This window comes from Pelophylax lessonae, assembly GCF_965119305.1.
Source record: "Pelophylax lessonae genome assembly, chromosome: 2".
Taxonomy (NCBI): Eukaryota; Metazoa; Chordata; class Amphibia; order Anura; family Ranidae; genus Pelophylax; species Pelophylax lessonae.
Window position 1 is genome coordinate 393,210,837 of NC_138769.1, and position 12,402 is coordinate 393,223,238.

The 12,402-nt window shown below is 42.8% G+C and overlaps 1 protein-coding gene across 1 annotated transcript in view; it reads right to left on the bottom strand.

The window, feature by feature from the left end:
• Nucleotides 1-2,540: 2,540 nt before the first annotated feature.
• LOC309546692 (multidrug and toxin extrusion protein 2-like) overlaps nucleotides 2,541-12,402 on the bottom strand; it is a gene marked incomplete at both ends in the record, with an annotated part of 151,864 nt that continues 142,002 nt past the window's right edge. The window contains 3 exons of the mRNA XM_082246406.1: nucleotides 2,541-2,763; nucleotides 3,546-3,685; nucleotides 5,546-5,640. Coding sequence (XP_082102532.1) covers nucleotides 2,541-2,763; nucleotides 3,546-3,685; nucleotides 5,546-5,640 — 458 coding nt within the window. The remainder of the gene's footprint in view (nucleotides 2,764-3,545; nucleotides 3,686-5,545; nucleotides 5,641-12,402) is intronic.

The following is a 12,402-nucleotide window of genomic DNA, read 5'->3' on the forward strand; positions in this document are numbered from 1 at the left end:
CCTTAGAAGAGGCTTCCATCTGGGACGACAGCCATGCAGACCAATTTGATGCAGTGTGCGGCGTATGGTCTAAGCACTGACAGACTGACCCTCCCTACCCCTTCAATCTCTGCAGCAATGCTGGCAGCACTCGTATATCCATTTCCCAAAGACAACCTCTAGATATGACGCTGAGCAAGTGCACTTAACTTCTTTGGTTGACCATGGCGAGGCCTGTTGTGAGTGGAAGGTGTCCTGTTAAACTGCTGTATGGTGTTGGCCACCGTGACCAGTATGAGTGAGTGAGAGCGATAACACCAAGTTTAAAACACTTGCTCCCCATTTACACCTGAGACCTTGTAACACTAACGAGCCACATGACACCGGGGAGGGAAAATGGCTAATTGGGCCCAATTTGGACATTTTCACTTAGGGGTGTACTCACTTTTGTTTAGACATTAATGGCTGTGTGTTGAGTTATTTTGAGGGGACAGCAAATTGACACGGTTATACAAGCTGTACACTCACTACGTTATATTGTAGCAAAGTTTCCTTTCTTCAGTGTTGTGGGAAGGAAAGGAAGGGGAAAAAAAAACCCGGTCATAGGGGAGCATACATGTTTTGCTGCCATTTTAGCTTCCTGTCCCATGCTGGTCCTACAAACTCATTTAGATACTGTTTCACTTTTAGGCCAATTGAGAGAGGACCCACCCAGCTCTCTAGTGACCGCCCTTTGTGCCCTTATTAAGGGCTGGTCTATGTGCGGATTGATTGCTGGATCAATGGGTTCTCGGGAAACCCAGAGACCGCGTGTGGGTATTTCCGGTATTGAGGTCTATCCCTCACATACAATAGAGTGGTTAGCGCATGGTTAAATATGACTACTATCCCCAAACTAGGGTAAAGATTATACCATATATCAAATTAGATTATGGGATCCCCCCCCCAGTTAATTCCCCTTTCTCTATCGTTCATTGACAGACGCAGCTCAATATTCTTCTTGACCATTGGGTTATGCTGCAGGAAAAATCTTTACCACACCTATGGGGCAGTCCTTGCAGGCATACACCCACTCACTCTGCTATAGGATTAGGTTTGTTTCTGCCTAGTTTAGGAGTAGGACCAAGTTCCTGGCTGGGACTTCGGTCTTAGCTTTTTTTTTATTTTAAAGGGAACCTTTGTTGAAATCTTAATTTTTGAGCTAGTTATGTCCCTGAAAGAACTGCAATCAACAGCCGAACTGGGTTTTGGACGGAATATCCTAGATCCTTAAGGTCTCCCAGCCCGGCCAGCGAGCGTGAGCAGGTTCTAGCCCAGCGCTAGGCCTCACCACGACAGAGCCCCAATGGACTCCTTCCTATTTCCGTGGAAGCCCAATCGGGAGGAAACGCGTCAGAGCGAATGAGGAGTCGCGCCGTCACTCAACTCGCCGCGGCTTGCACTGCAGGCAACCGCGGCTCTATATATACAGCAGAATTGTGATCGTTTCTTGTAAGTGTTCTTGCATTTTCTTAATAAAACTTTTAATTGGGGTAATGCACTATTTGGCCTCTTTCCTCATTCCATTTATGGTGAACCGAACCTTGGATTGAGCTAAAAGCCAGGAGCACCAGGAGTCCCTCTTTACACATGATCTCCAGAGAGTCTGCATATAACCAATAGCTTTATAATATTGGGATCTGGTAAGCAGCCACTTTATTTATAAGTGTGAATTCCAGCACAGCACTGCCTCTTGGGTACATCATAGAGGTTCCCCTTTGGACCGATCTTTCTGTTTATCTGCCCTTTATTTACATTTATCTGGTAAGAAGTGAATCTGTGAGGTGGTGGGAAACTTCACATCCCATTTTCAACACGACTGTCGTCACTCCTGAAACACCAGTTTATTTTCTTTCACGTTTTTACATTCAGCACGTGTGGACTTTCAATTGGACCTTATTTTGGGAATTGTTGCACGTTTTACAGCTGGACTGATTTCTGTGTGATTATTGCAATATATTGTTTTAAGGACTCCTTAAGAAAATGTTTCACGTTGCACATATTGTTTTTGTTATCATCACTATTTGTTTTAAATAGGTCTAAGTTTTTTGGTATCACCAACACTTGTTCATGATGATAACACTGTAGCGCACCAGACTTTTTTCATCATTACAACTATTATTGCTTGTCTAGAAATGATTGGCTAATCTTTATTATTATTTATTTCCAGCATGAGCCCAGACATAAACAGCCATATTGTTAGCTATACTACGCTCATAGATGTTTGAGTGTAAGGGTGTGTAAACATGCAAAAAATCTTTTGGTGATCAGATGATTTCTCAGCAAACAATGCATTGAATACCCGTGAAAGTAAAACATTTTGTTTCACAATTGTTTCTTTTACAGATTATTCATATCTGATTTCATTGATTTCATACATTGAGTCAGCTAAATGTAGACTCGGTGCGCTACCCCTCTAAAAAATGACATTAGATAATGTACTTTTGTTATGTATTTTGGGGTAGGGGATTGCAAAGGTTTTTGGAAATGGGAAAATCGTCCTGGAAACATAGCACACTTATTTACGTGTGTTCATCGAGTCTCACCAGCTCCTGCATTACCTTTTTAGTAGTAATTAGTTTAATAAAGATACCAATCATTAGTAGGCTAATGCATAGAAGCAATGCTAGTCCCCTTCGGACAATCAGCTGTTTAGTGGAGAGGATTTCACCCACAACATTAGTTGTTTCCATTGGTAGATCATCTCTTACATCCAGTTGCTTTGGATGATTTTTGGATGATATAATTTTTTTTTACAAATGAATGAGTGGGATTCATATTGGCAGGGCTTTTCTGCAGCCATAGGAAACATTTTTACTTGGTGATGAGCCACCTATCTTTGTGTGTGCATGTGTGTGTGCGCGCGTATGTGTGTGTGTGACCCCTGTTCAGTACATGAGGTGCCAGGACAATAGAGAGTGAGCAGGCCTTTTTGAGTGTGAGTAAGCACATAATTTATCCCTGTTGAGAAACCCCTATTGTAGCATTAAAGCACATATCCAAGACCATAGAGAGACACATATGAGCAAAGTAATATGCCTAGAGCACTGCTGCATGTGCTATACTGAGAGAGTTTTGAACATAGTGGTCAAATATCAATGTAGTTTGAATAACTCATCAGAGGGAACCTGCAAGTTGGGTACAGGTGAAGAAACCTGTTAATCTGCGATCTTGCCTAATGATGGTGATCCTTTTATTCTACCTGTGGGCTTTTAAATTCTATCTAAAATGGTTTGTCCCCCCACCCCCTATGAGCTTATGGATTCAATGTGTTTTTTTTTTTTTTGGCATGAGATTTTTTTAGCTGCCTGGAGTTTGGCTGTAAAAACATTGGGCATATGTCCTAGGTACCCAGGTCTAGCAAAGCTATTGGAGTAACGTAGAGTAAAAGGTACTGATAGGTACCTAAAAGATACTGGCCAATCCAACCGAACACTAAGATTTGCCATACATGGATCTTTTTTTTTTCTCCCCCACTGTGCTATTGTATTCTGACAACAGGGACAATTCCAATTGACCGCAGGCACTGATCAAGTGAAAATGTTCTTTCGTCAAGTTCAGTAAGAAACTTTTTGTTCAACTTGCCATATTCAGATTTCGAAATATCTTTTTTTGAACTTCTTGAGTCAGGGACTTTTACCGTTTTCACTCCAGCTCTTATTTTAGCCTAGTAAAGTAAAATGTATAGTTAGGTGCCACTAGTACACATAATAATCCATCATACAATATATTTTAAAAGAGAAGTATGGACTTTCAAAAAAAAATTGTACTCACCTAGGGGGATGTAGCATAGATCCAATGCTGCATCTGTCCCCTGCCGCTGCTCGCTCAGTTCTCAGCATTCTGTGAGAAGAGAGCCTAGGACTGTCAGTCTCCAGCTCTCTGCTCTGTCCCCCCCAGCGCTGACTGGATTGCTGAGCGGTGGAGGGCTTGGCTCAGGATCTCAGAGCAGCACATCCCTGAGAGGCTGAGCCAGGTGCCAGTCCAGGCATCTGGATGGATCTCAACCATATGGTAGGGATCTTATCAGAGCCTGGACCAGCTCTGTAACATCAGCCGACAGCAGCTTTACCTTGCAAAGCATAGTTATGGTATGTGGTAAAATAGTGCCAATGGTTGTGGTACATCACAGCTAGCTGAAAAGTTTAATGGTGGTGTACATTCTGTCTGAAGGAAAAAATATCCCTGCATCGGTGGTGTTGATAAAGAGAAAAATGCAGCTGCATCATTGTTGTTAGTGAAAAATTGCTGCTGTGTCAATGTTGTGAGTCTAAGGAGAACTTTGTGTCAGTGAGATTGCTATGGGGGCAGATGTGTGGGCTTGCTCCCAAGTGGGGCTATGTGTGTCCATAGTCAAACACAGTGCCTCTTGGCCAGGCCCCCCACTCTGCTGAGCAAAACCTGTGAGAGCGGGGAGAGGGCTGCAATACGGCTCCTGGGACATTTGTTTTTTTTTAACTTTAATACAGGAAATGCATTAAGGTATAAAATGTCTTGGCTTTAACCACTTTAACTAAACAAGCCCATTCTTAGACAGTCTGCCTCCATTAGCCCTGTCTGCCAGTCCAACCAAAAGCCTAGACCGCTTCCCTACAACACCAACCCCATGCAGCCTGCCAGTGGGAGGGAGTGGTTACCTGGCTACTCTCCCTTCAGGCCTGACCAAAATACAAGCAGTCTTTTCTGGCTTGGTTCAAATGCTGCATCAGTGAAAGGGGCGGGCCAGGGGCTTTACAATGTGGCATGGCTGTGGGAAATGGAGTGGATGTATCAGCAAGAGAGGTGCCATACTAAGAAGGAGGTGTGTTCTCAGCGGGAGCCCTTTTTTCTTCTACCCACAGTAGGCTGCTGTTGAAGAAAGGAGAGAATCCTCCCTCCAGCAGCTATTGAGGCCCTTCTCATTGGAATGACACTGCCATCACTCTTGTCACTGAGGCAGCTGGAGAGCAGAATAGCTACATGCTCCCAATGTGCCCCCCCCGCTCTACATAGTATCATTGCACACACTTCTTTTGCCCTTGCCCCTAGTTCACACCATGAATATCAGCAAATAAAGGAAAATACCTGTCACTGCAACTTCCTGTGCACTAATCTAGAAACAATCAAATCAGCTTCCTCAGCTATGTTATGTGAAACTGCCCTCTATTCTGAGATGAGTGGGGGGGGTTTGCAGTCCAAATAAGGAGAGCAGCATACCGTGACAACACTGCTTTTCTTTATATAGAGTGCAATAGGTAGCTTTTGTCAACCCAGGACAGGAATGTAGTATTGGCAGCATTAACAGGGAAAAATTAAACAAAAAATAAATAAAATCTAACACCAGGTAAGCTGCAATATTACTTTTTTTTAGGGTTTATATCATTGAAATAGTTGGTCTGCAATAGATTTCACCAGCTGTTAATGCTGCAGGTGAAATCTAGAAATAATAGTAACTTGTTTAGGCAAATCTCAGGAGTGCTTCTGCATGGGCAAAGCACAGGTTCACTTTATTTCCGACTACAGTCTTTTTATGGAATAAGCTCCTTACCTCTTCACAAACCTTGTGCCAGTTCATGCAAAAGATATAGGTTATATGGATGCAAGTTTGCAGCAACATTGGACAAAGCATTCCAATCCATAGACCTTGAAAGATAAAACATTGGAAAAATATACAACTGTTAGCACCAGAAGCTATAACTGCCTTTAAAATAAATGATGAAATATAGTATATTAGCCAGTGTAAAGACATTATTTCAAATAATGTTGTATTAGAAACAAATTTACCTTAAGAGTAAATGTTGGATTATTTAGAAATATTTCTAAAAAATAATAGGATACTTGGAGCCACATTTATTTGCCAATTGCTGTAGCCAGACTGTATTGAGATTCCTGTGCTTCTGGGTTCTATTGCAGTCTCATAGTCTTATATTGGTAAAGCTAAGCCCTTGCTGCTAACTATTCCTACATACTATTACCATGTGGGATCATTGAAGAATACCACAAGCAGGATATACAGCTGACTAGGAGTACCCCACCACCCAACTGTTTTACTAGCACTATTGAGATTTTTTTTTTTTGGAGCATCAGGGCCCAGCTTTGGAAAATCATTGTTGTGTGGACATGAAAAGCAATCATTTGTGATGGCTGTTGGCTCCATGAGATAAGATGACATAGCATACAACTACCAAATTGTTCCTCTATATCTGACCTATTAGTCAGTGTTGTTTGTCAAACAGGATATTGCACTAAACCTGTAGGTAAATAAGAGAACTAGGAGAGAAAACTCAAGCGCCATCTATGTGTAGCACATCAAGTGATTTATTGGCAAGAGGTATACAGGTACTCACAATTAATTATGTGATAGAACATATAAGGCACTGTAAAGCATGTCCCCCTGTGGGAAGGGATTCATCAGGATGACTCGGCGGCTGTGGCTGGCAGGGATGTGACCGATGGATGTCAGCATTTCCAATGATCAGTGATGAGTCCACGCGGCATTCCGTGACGTGCACTTCCAGGTCACATCCCTGCCAGCCGCAGTTGCCGAGGCCATCCTGATAAATCCATTTCTGAAATGGGACATGCTTCACAGTGCCATATATGTTCTATCACATAATTAATTGTGAGTACCTGTATACCTCTTGCCAATAAATCACTTAGATGTGCTAAACTTAAATGGCGCTTGTGTTTTCTCTCCAGTAACCCACAAGCCCCTTCTTGCTTGCACACTGAGCAGCCGTTTAAAGGAGCCAGCACAAGAACATCCTCAAGGACCTATTTTGAACTTCCTATTGAACTTTTCATTGCCCTTATTATACCACATTACCTATGGCAGTGTTTCTCAACTCCGGTCCTCAGGGCACACTAACAGTCCAGGTTTGCAAGAAAACTAAAATACATCACAGGTGATATAATTTGCTGCTCAGTGATTGCACTATTCTAGTCTGCATCTCCCCAAGGTAATACTTAAAATCTGGCCTGTTAGTGTGCCCTGAGTACCGGAGTTGAAAAACTGACCTATGGGATGTAGCCTAATTCATGTTCTTTGTGCCAGTATGATTCTCCCAAATAAGAGAACTAGAAATTGCTAAGTGGAAGGGTGTGTTTGATAACAAAATTGTCAGTGCCTAAACCCAGGACAGGGCCTCTGTGAACAAAAGGAATTTATTTTCTGGGGAATCAACCAGTAATTTATTCAGAATATTTGGGAGCAGAGGAACTACTGCAATCAACATATAACATTAACCATACATATATAGCTGTACACCAGTAAGGAAATATAAAATACAAGCTTTATATAAGAAAAGATTAATAGCACATCTAATGTACAAATGGGTATTATCAGCCCAACAAAAGTCCTGATTGAATCGTGCATATATATACCCGGGTACGCTGTATAGTGTGCTAGAAGTAAGTATAGGCCAAAATATATTCTGACTCAGACTTGAGCCAGTGAGTCTTAATTGGGTCAGGGTTTATTAGAAGTCAGGGCTGTATGACACCTCTTGGCAGTTTTCTCTGCCTCTTACCCCTGGTCAAGAAGGTTGGAAAATCTTCTAGATTTAGTGGGTGGAGGTTAGGAGGAGCTGCCTTGAATATTTATGGAACCTCAGCCAATTCTCAAAGTCTGGCTGGCAGGGGGCTAAGAGCATTCCATAAGTAGATATGGGCCACTCCAGCAGAGGCAGTCGGTTGGAAGATGGAGATGCAGTGTTGAGGAGGTTGTCGATGGCCTTGAGGGGTACATTATAGTCTGTGGGGGGGGGGTGTCTTGCCTTAGGTGCTGGGAGGTTCCTTCTGCAACACACAGGAGCAGGCTTTTCTGGAGGAATGGGAGCAGGAGAGGACAGCGTGAGTAGAAACACTGTTGGGGACTGACAAGTGGGGAAACTGCCACATGTAGCCAGTCTCCCTGAAGACAACAGTGTGCTTAAGTCTTCATTCTTTCCCGAGAGATCTCCTGAGAGTCAGCTGGATGGGCTGGTGTGGAGAGTTAGCCTGGAGGGCTAGTGAAAGGGGCAGGTGCAGCCAGATGCGTTGGCAGTGCCTGAAGAGGTGGTGCTGAAATCAGTGGCCACAAACAAGTAGTAAGCTGTTTCACTACATTTTGCTACACTACATGGGACAGTGAGTTCCTGCCTGTAAAGGGCTATTGCTACACATCTGACTGGGAGCCTGTCAGATTATTCTACAGTGATTCATCTGGAGGAAGAAAGTGTGCAGGAGACAAGTGAAGGAAACTGTATATAGGAGGATTTCCCTGACAATTTTGCTGAAGTCAAGTGGGCATCCCATAATCTGCCATCCTTATCGAAGTTATTAACCCTCAATAAATAACAAAAAAAACAAAGTCACAAACTGTTCTCTGACTCTGAGGTGCTTGTGAAAATTTGGGGTGCCTGGCTGTGCAGGAGTGGGGGATCCAAGTTCATCTGCAGCTCCTACATGGGGTGTGCTACATTATTAATAAGGAATCCTCCAGATAAATGTTGTAGCAAAGTTCAGTTGCAGGGGCCCCTGAGGATGATCACAATAGGGCGTCTGTCTTTGTGTCTGAGACTTGTTGGACAACAGTTGGAAGACCTCCCAATCACCGCTGATCTTGTCTCCAACAACTGCTCAGCTTCTCACACACTCAGAGTCAGCCTATCTACTCTGTGCTTTAATCAGCAGTAGTCTCTCTAACCTGACATGCAACCAGGCCTCTAACTACCAGAAGTGGCTGTTGGATGCCTAACCTGGCTCTGGCCTATGCTAGTAATCGAGCCCTAATCTACAACTAGTTATAGAATCCCAGACCAGAAGAGACAATGTTCACTAAATCAACAGGAGCTGCATAAAAACTCAATTGTAAACCAATGGGCTGTCACTACTCCATTGACCGTTCCCTCAGGTATCCCTAACGTTAACTGCTCCTGACTAGACATACACGTATTTGGTGTTTGCCCCCTGTTCCCTGATACAGTAAGTTCCCCGCAGGGGGTATCGGGCTACAGGGAGCACTACCGACACATACATTCAGCTTTCGCCCCCAGGTTCCCCATAATCAAGCGGATGCCTTTGAAGTTCTTAACAATATGGTATTCCATCCCTCCCTAAAATCCTAGTACAGACATTTGTGCATTATCAGGCCTTATTATGGGTATAGTTAGACAGTTCTACGCAGATATATATGTTACATTGTTTCTAACTGTACGATATTGCTCTGGTCTGTACATCCCCCGGTTCTTTTTGTTTTCTTATTGTAATACCTGTTATGTTTTCTATGTACTCTGTTTCATTTCAATAAAATGTTTTGACAAAAAAAAAAAAAAACTAAATTGTAAATAAACAGGTTCCCCTTCTGATATAATGGAAGTTGGCCACTACACACAGTAGCACAGACCTAGCTATCTGCCACTGTGCATGTGAGATGAAACCAATAAGACCGAGATAAGTCTGTCACAATACTTTAAAATGTACACTCAAGAAACTATGGACAACTGCAGGTAAACTATTCTCTATAGGAATAATTGCTTAATAATCTCTGCTTGTCTGGGTCTGGATTTGAACCTGCAACCTTTGTGATGTCTGGCTGTAGCTCTTCTCGTTGTGCCATCTGAGATGGTAGACAGCTGCCTGTCTGATCTCTTGGACAATCTTGCCATGTCTCATGTTTCTGATGAACCTTGAACTGTTTCCTCCTCCCATGGTAAGTAGTGTCTCTGCTCTTGTTTGCCATATTATTGTGCTGTCTCCAGCTGATATCTTGTTCCATTAAATACTAGCAGCTGTCCTTATTTCCACTTCCACTCTTTTCTGAACTTGTTCTTTGACTTCACTTCTGCTTAATTACAACCTGGAACCATTCATTGTCGACCTCTGGCTTGGTTTTTGACTATGCTTCCGTTTGATTACAATCAAGTTACTGACCTTTGGCTTATTTACCTACAAAACTTCTGCTTGATCCCTATCTGCCACTGAACCCTGGTTTACTCACCTACGGATGATGCGATCGAGAGGACCACAACCTGGCACTAACATGCAGCACAACCCATCTCCACCATCAGCAGCTCTGATGAATACAAATTAGTGCTTAGACCCTGTGCCTTGAATGAGCTCGGGTCATCCACCATGGTGACCTGCTTGTGTACTTATCCTTCTGGTCAGTAGGAGCCTGTCTTCTGCTATATCTACTGGTCTCCGAACCTAACCCTTGATTGTGACACTGCTTTTCATGTGTTTGAAGATACAGCAGCAGTAATTGCATGGGCAGGACATGTGGCTGAGACTTTCTCTTTACACTTCCTCCTTCAGGATTTTTCAAGCCAGTCTCTCAGACAAGTGCATACATAACTAACCCTACATATGAAAAACACAGGTATTCACATAAACAGACCATAGAGTGCAAACAGATCCCTACGCAAATAATTATTTTTAATAGATCTGAGAAAAACAAATCAGAGTAGAGCAAATACACTAATACATTGTCTTGCTTTTTCAATCCGATTCTAATATTAAATAAAGTAAGATTAAAATACATGAGATGACCATCACCCACTTTATCAGATTGATCAATGACGTGTATGGCAAGCCCTATCCCTAACATCCGACTCTTGTGTAGGACAGTTAAATAGACAGGTTGCTATTGCTCATAAATAGATAACTGGCACTTGAAGTGTCTGCACCCAAAACCGAATCGATAAACGTTCACTCATAATAACCATTCATATTTATAAGCCCATTTGATGATGGTAATGCTTGAGAAAAGTTAGACTATGCATACACTTAAGACTGCTGTCAAAAGCCTGTGGGCACATTATAGACACCCACATAAAACATCCTAATTTAGGCTACACATCCATTAGCTCTCTTAGATGTATGGATGCCTAAACCTTTAAATACAGAATGAAAGCCGGTCTTATGTCTAGGGGCATTTCATGGTGCCTCCTCTCAGCAGAGTTAAAGGGGAATAGCTGTTCGAAAAAATGCTAGTGTGTGAACCTCAAAAAGCCAACAACCAAAGGTGTCTGGCAGGAGTTTCCTTTTCCTTCTACATTGCATAAACAAGCATGCTTGCTCAAAACAATGGGCAAAACAGGAAGGTCAGATGATGTCTGTACATCTGTACAACACAGAAGTTTTACATGTACCATGATACTTTGCTTTTTCGTGTTGTAAAAAATTATAGCTCGACTTTCATATTGGCACGGTTATAGAATGCATATTTAAAGTGGAAAAAAAACTGTGTTTTGAAAAACTGCTGACCAGCAGTATTTTTATGACAGGAGAGACCCCATCAGTCTTTTCTGTCATAAATACTTCCCCCTGCCTGTCAGCTAAAATTTACACAGTTCTGCACATGCACAGCTTAACTACTCTGTGCCATTATGATATGAATCTTGTACGCATGTACACGTGGAATCTTCTTACCTCATAACAAACTTCTGTCCCTTCACTCCCGTGCTTGGACTCTTCTACCACAGAGGAAGCCCCCATTTTGTGCCTTCATGAGGGTTTTGGGTCTAATGATTGCTTTCTTTGATACTGTTCCATAAGGCCAGTTTCACTCCTGACCATTGCAACTCAACATTTTGACAGCAAGGGACAAACAGACTATACATATACTATACTATACAGACCCTTGGACTATACCATGTGTCTGACCCCCAAGGACAGGCTCTCCCTAGCATGATGGATTTTCAGCCCAGTGCTGGAAATAGAGAAGTCTTTTGCGGGCACCTGAAATTGCACTGCACAAAAGGAAGTGGACTTTATATTTCTTGGGCAAAACTGCCAGCCCTGTCCAAAGCCCACATTCCAGGCATGGAAGATTGGCAGGCAGACTTTCTCAGTCATCAGTGTCGAGATCTGGGGGCATGGGCTCTCCTTTTAAAAGGTTTTCAAGCCATTTGCCAAAGGTGGGGGACACTGAAAGTGGATTTGCTGGCATCCAGATTCAACAATAAGTTGGAGTTTGTCTCCAGGTCCAGGGACCATCGGGCATTTGTAGTTGTCACTCTGGTGATGCAGTGAGATCAGTTCAGACTGATCTATTCTTTTCCAGCCCTCTAGAGTCTCCCTCATCTTCCCTGCAGGATTGAGATAGAGGCATTAATCTCGAATGCGCAATGCACCAAATTTTCCCAGAACCATGTGGACATACCAAGACTCCTGGAAGATGCTCTGTTGGCTCCTTCTGGATTGTGTGGACCTTCTTTTCCAAGGGCCAGTGTTCCACCCTGCTTCTCATTCACTGGCTTTAATGGCATGGCTGTTAAAGTCATAGTCCTGAGGGACCTTTCAGAATTCAAACAGAGGTCATCTCACCTTCTTGAATGGTAGGCAATCAACATATGAAAGTCTATTGCACCCAGAAAGCCCATTTTTCTAGCTGGGAGTCTGAACATTCATCCTAGAAAGCAC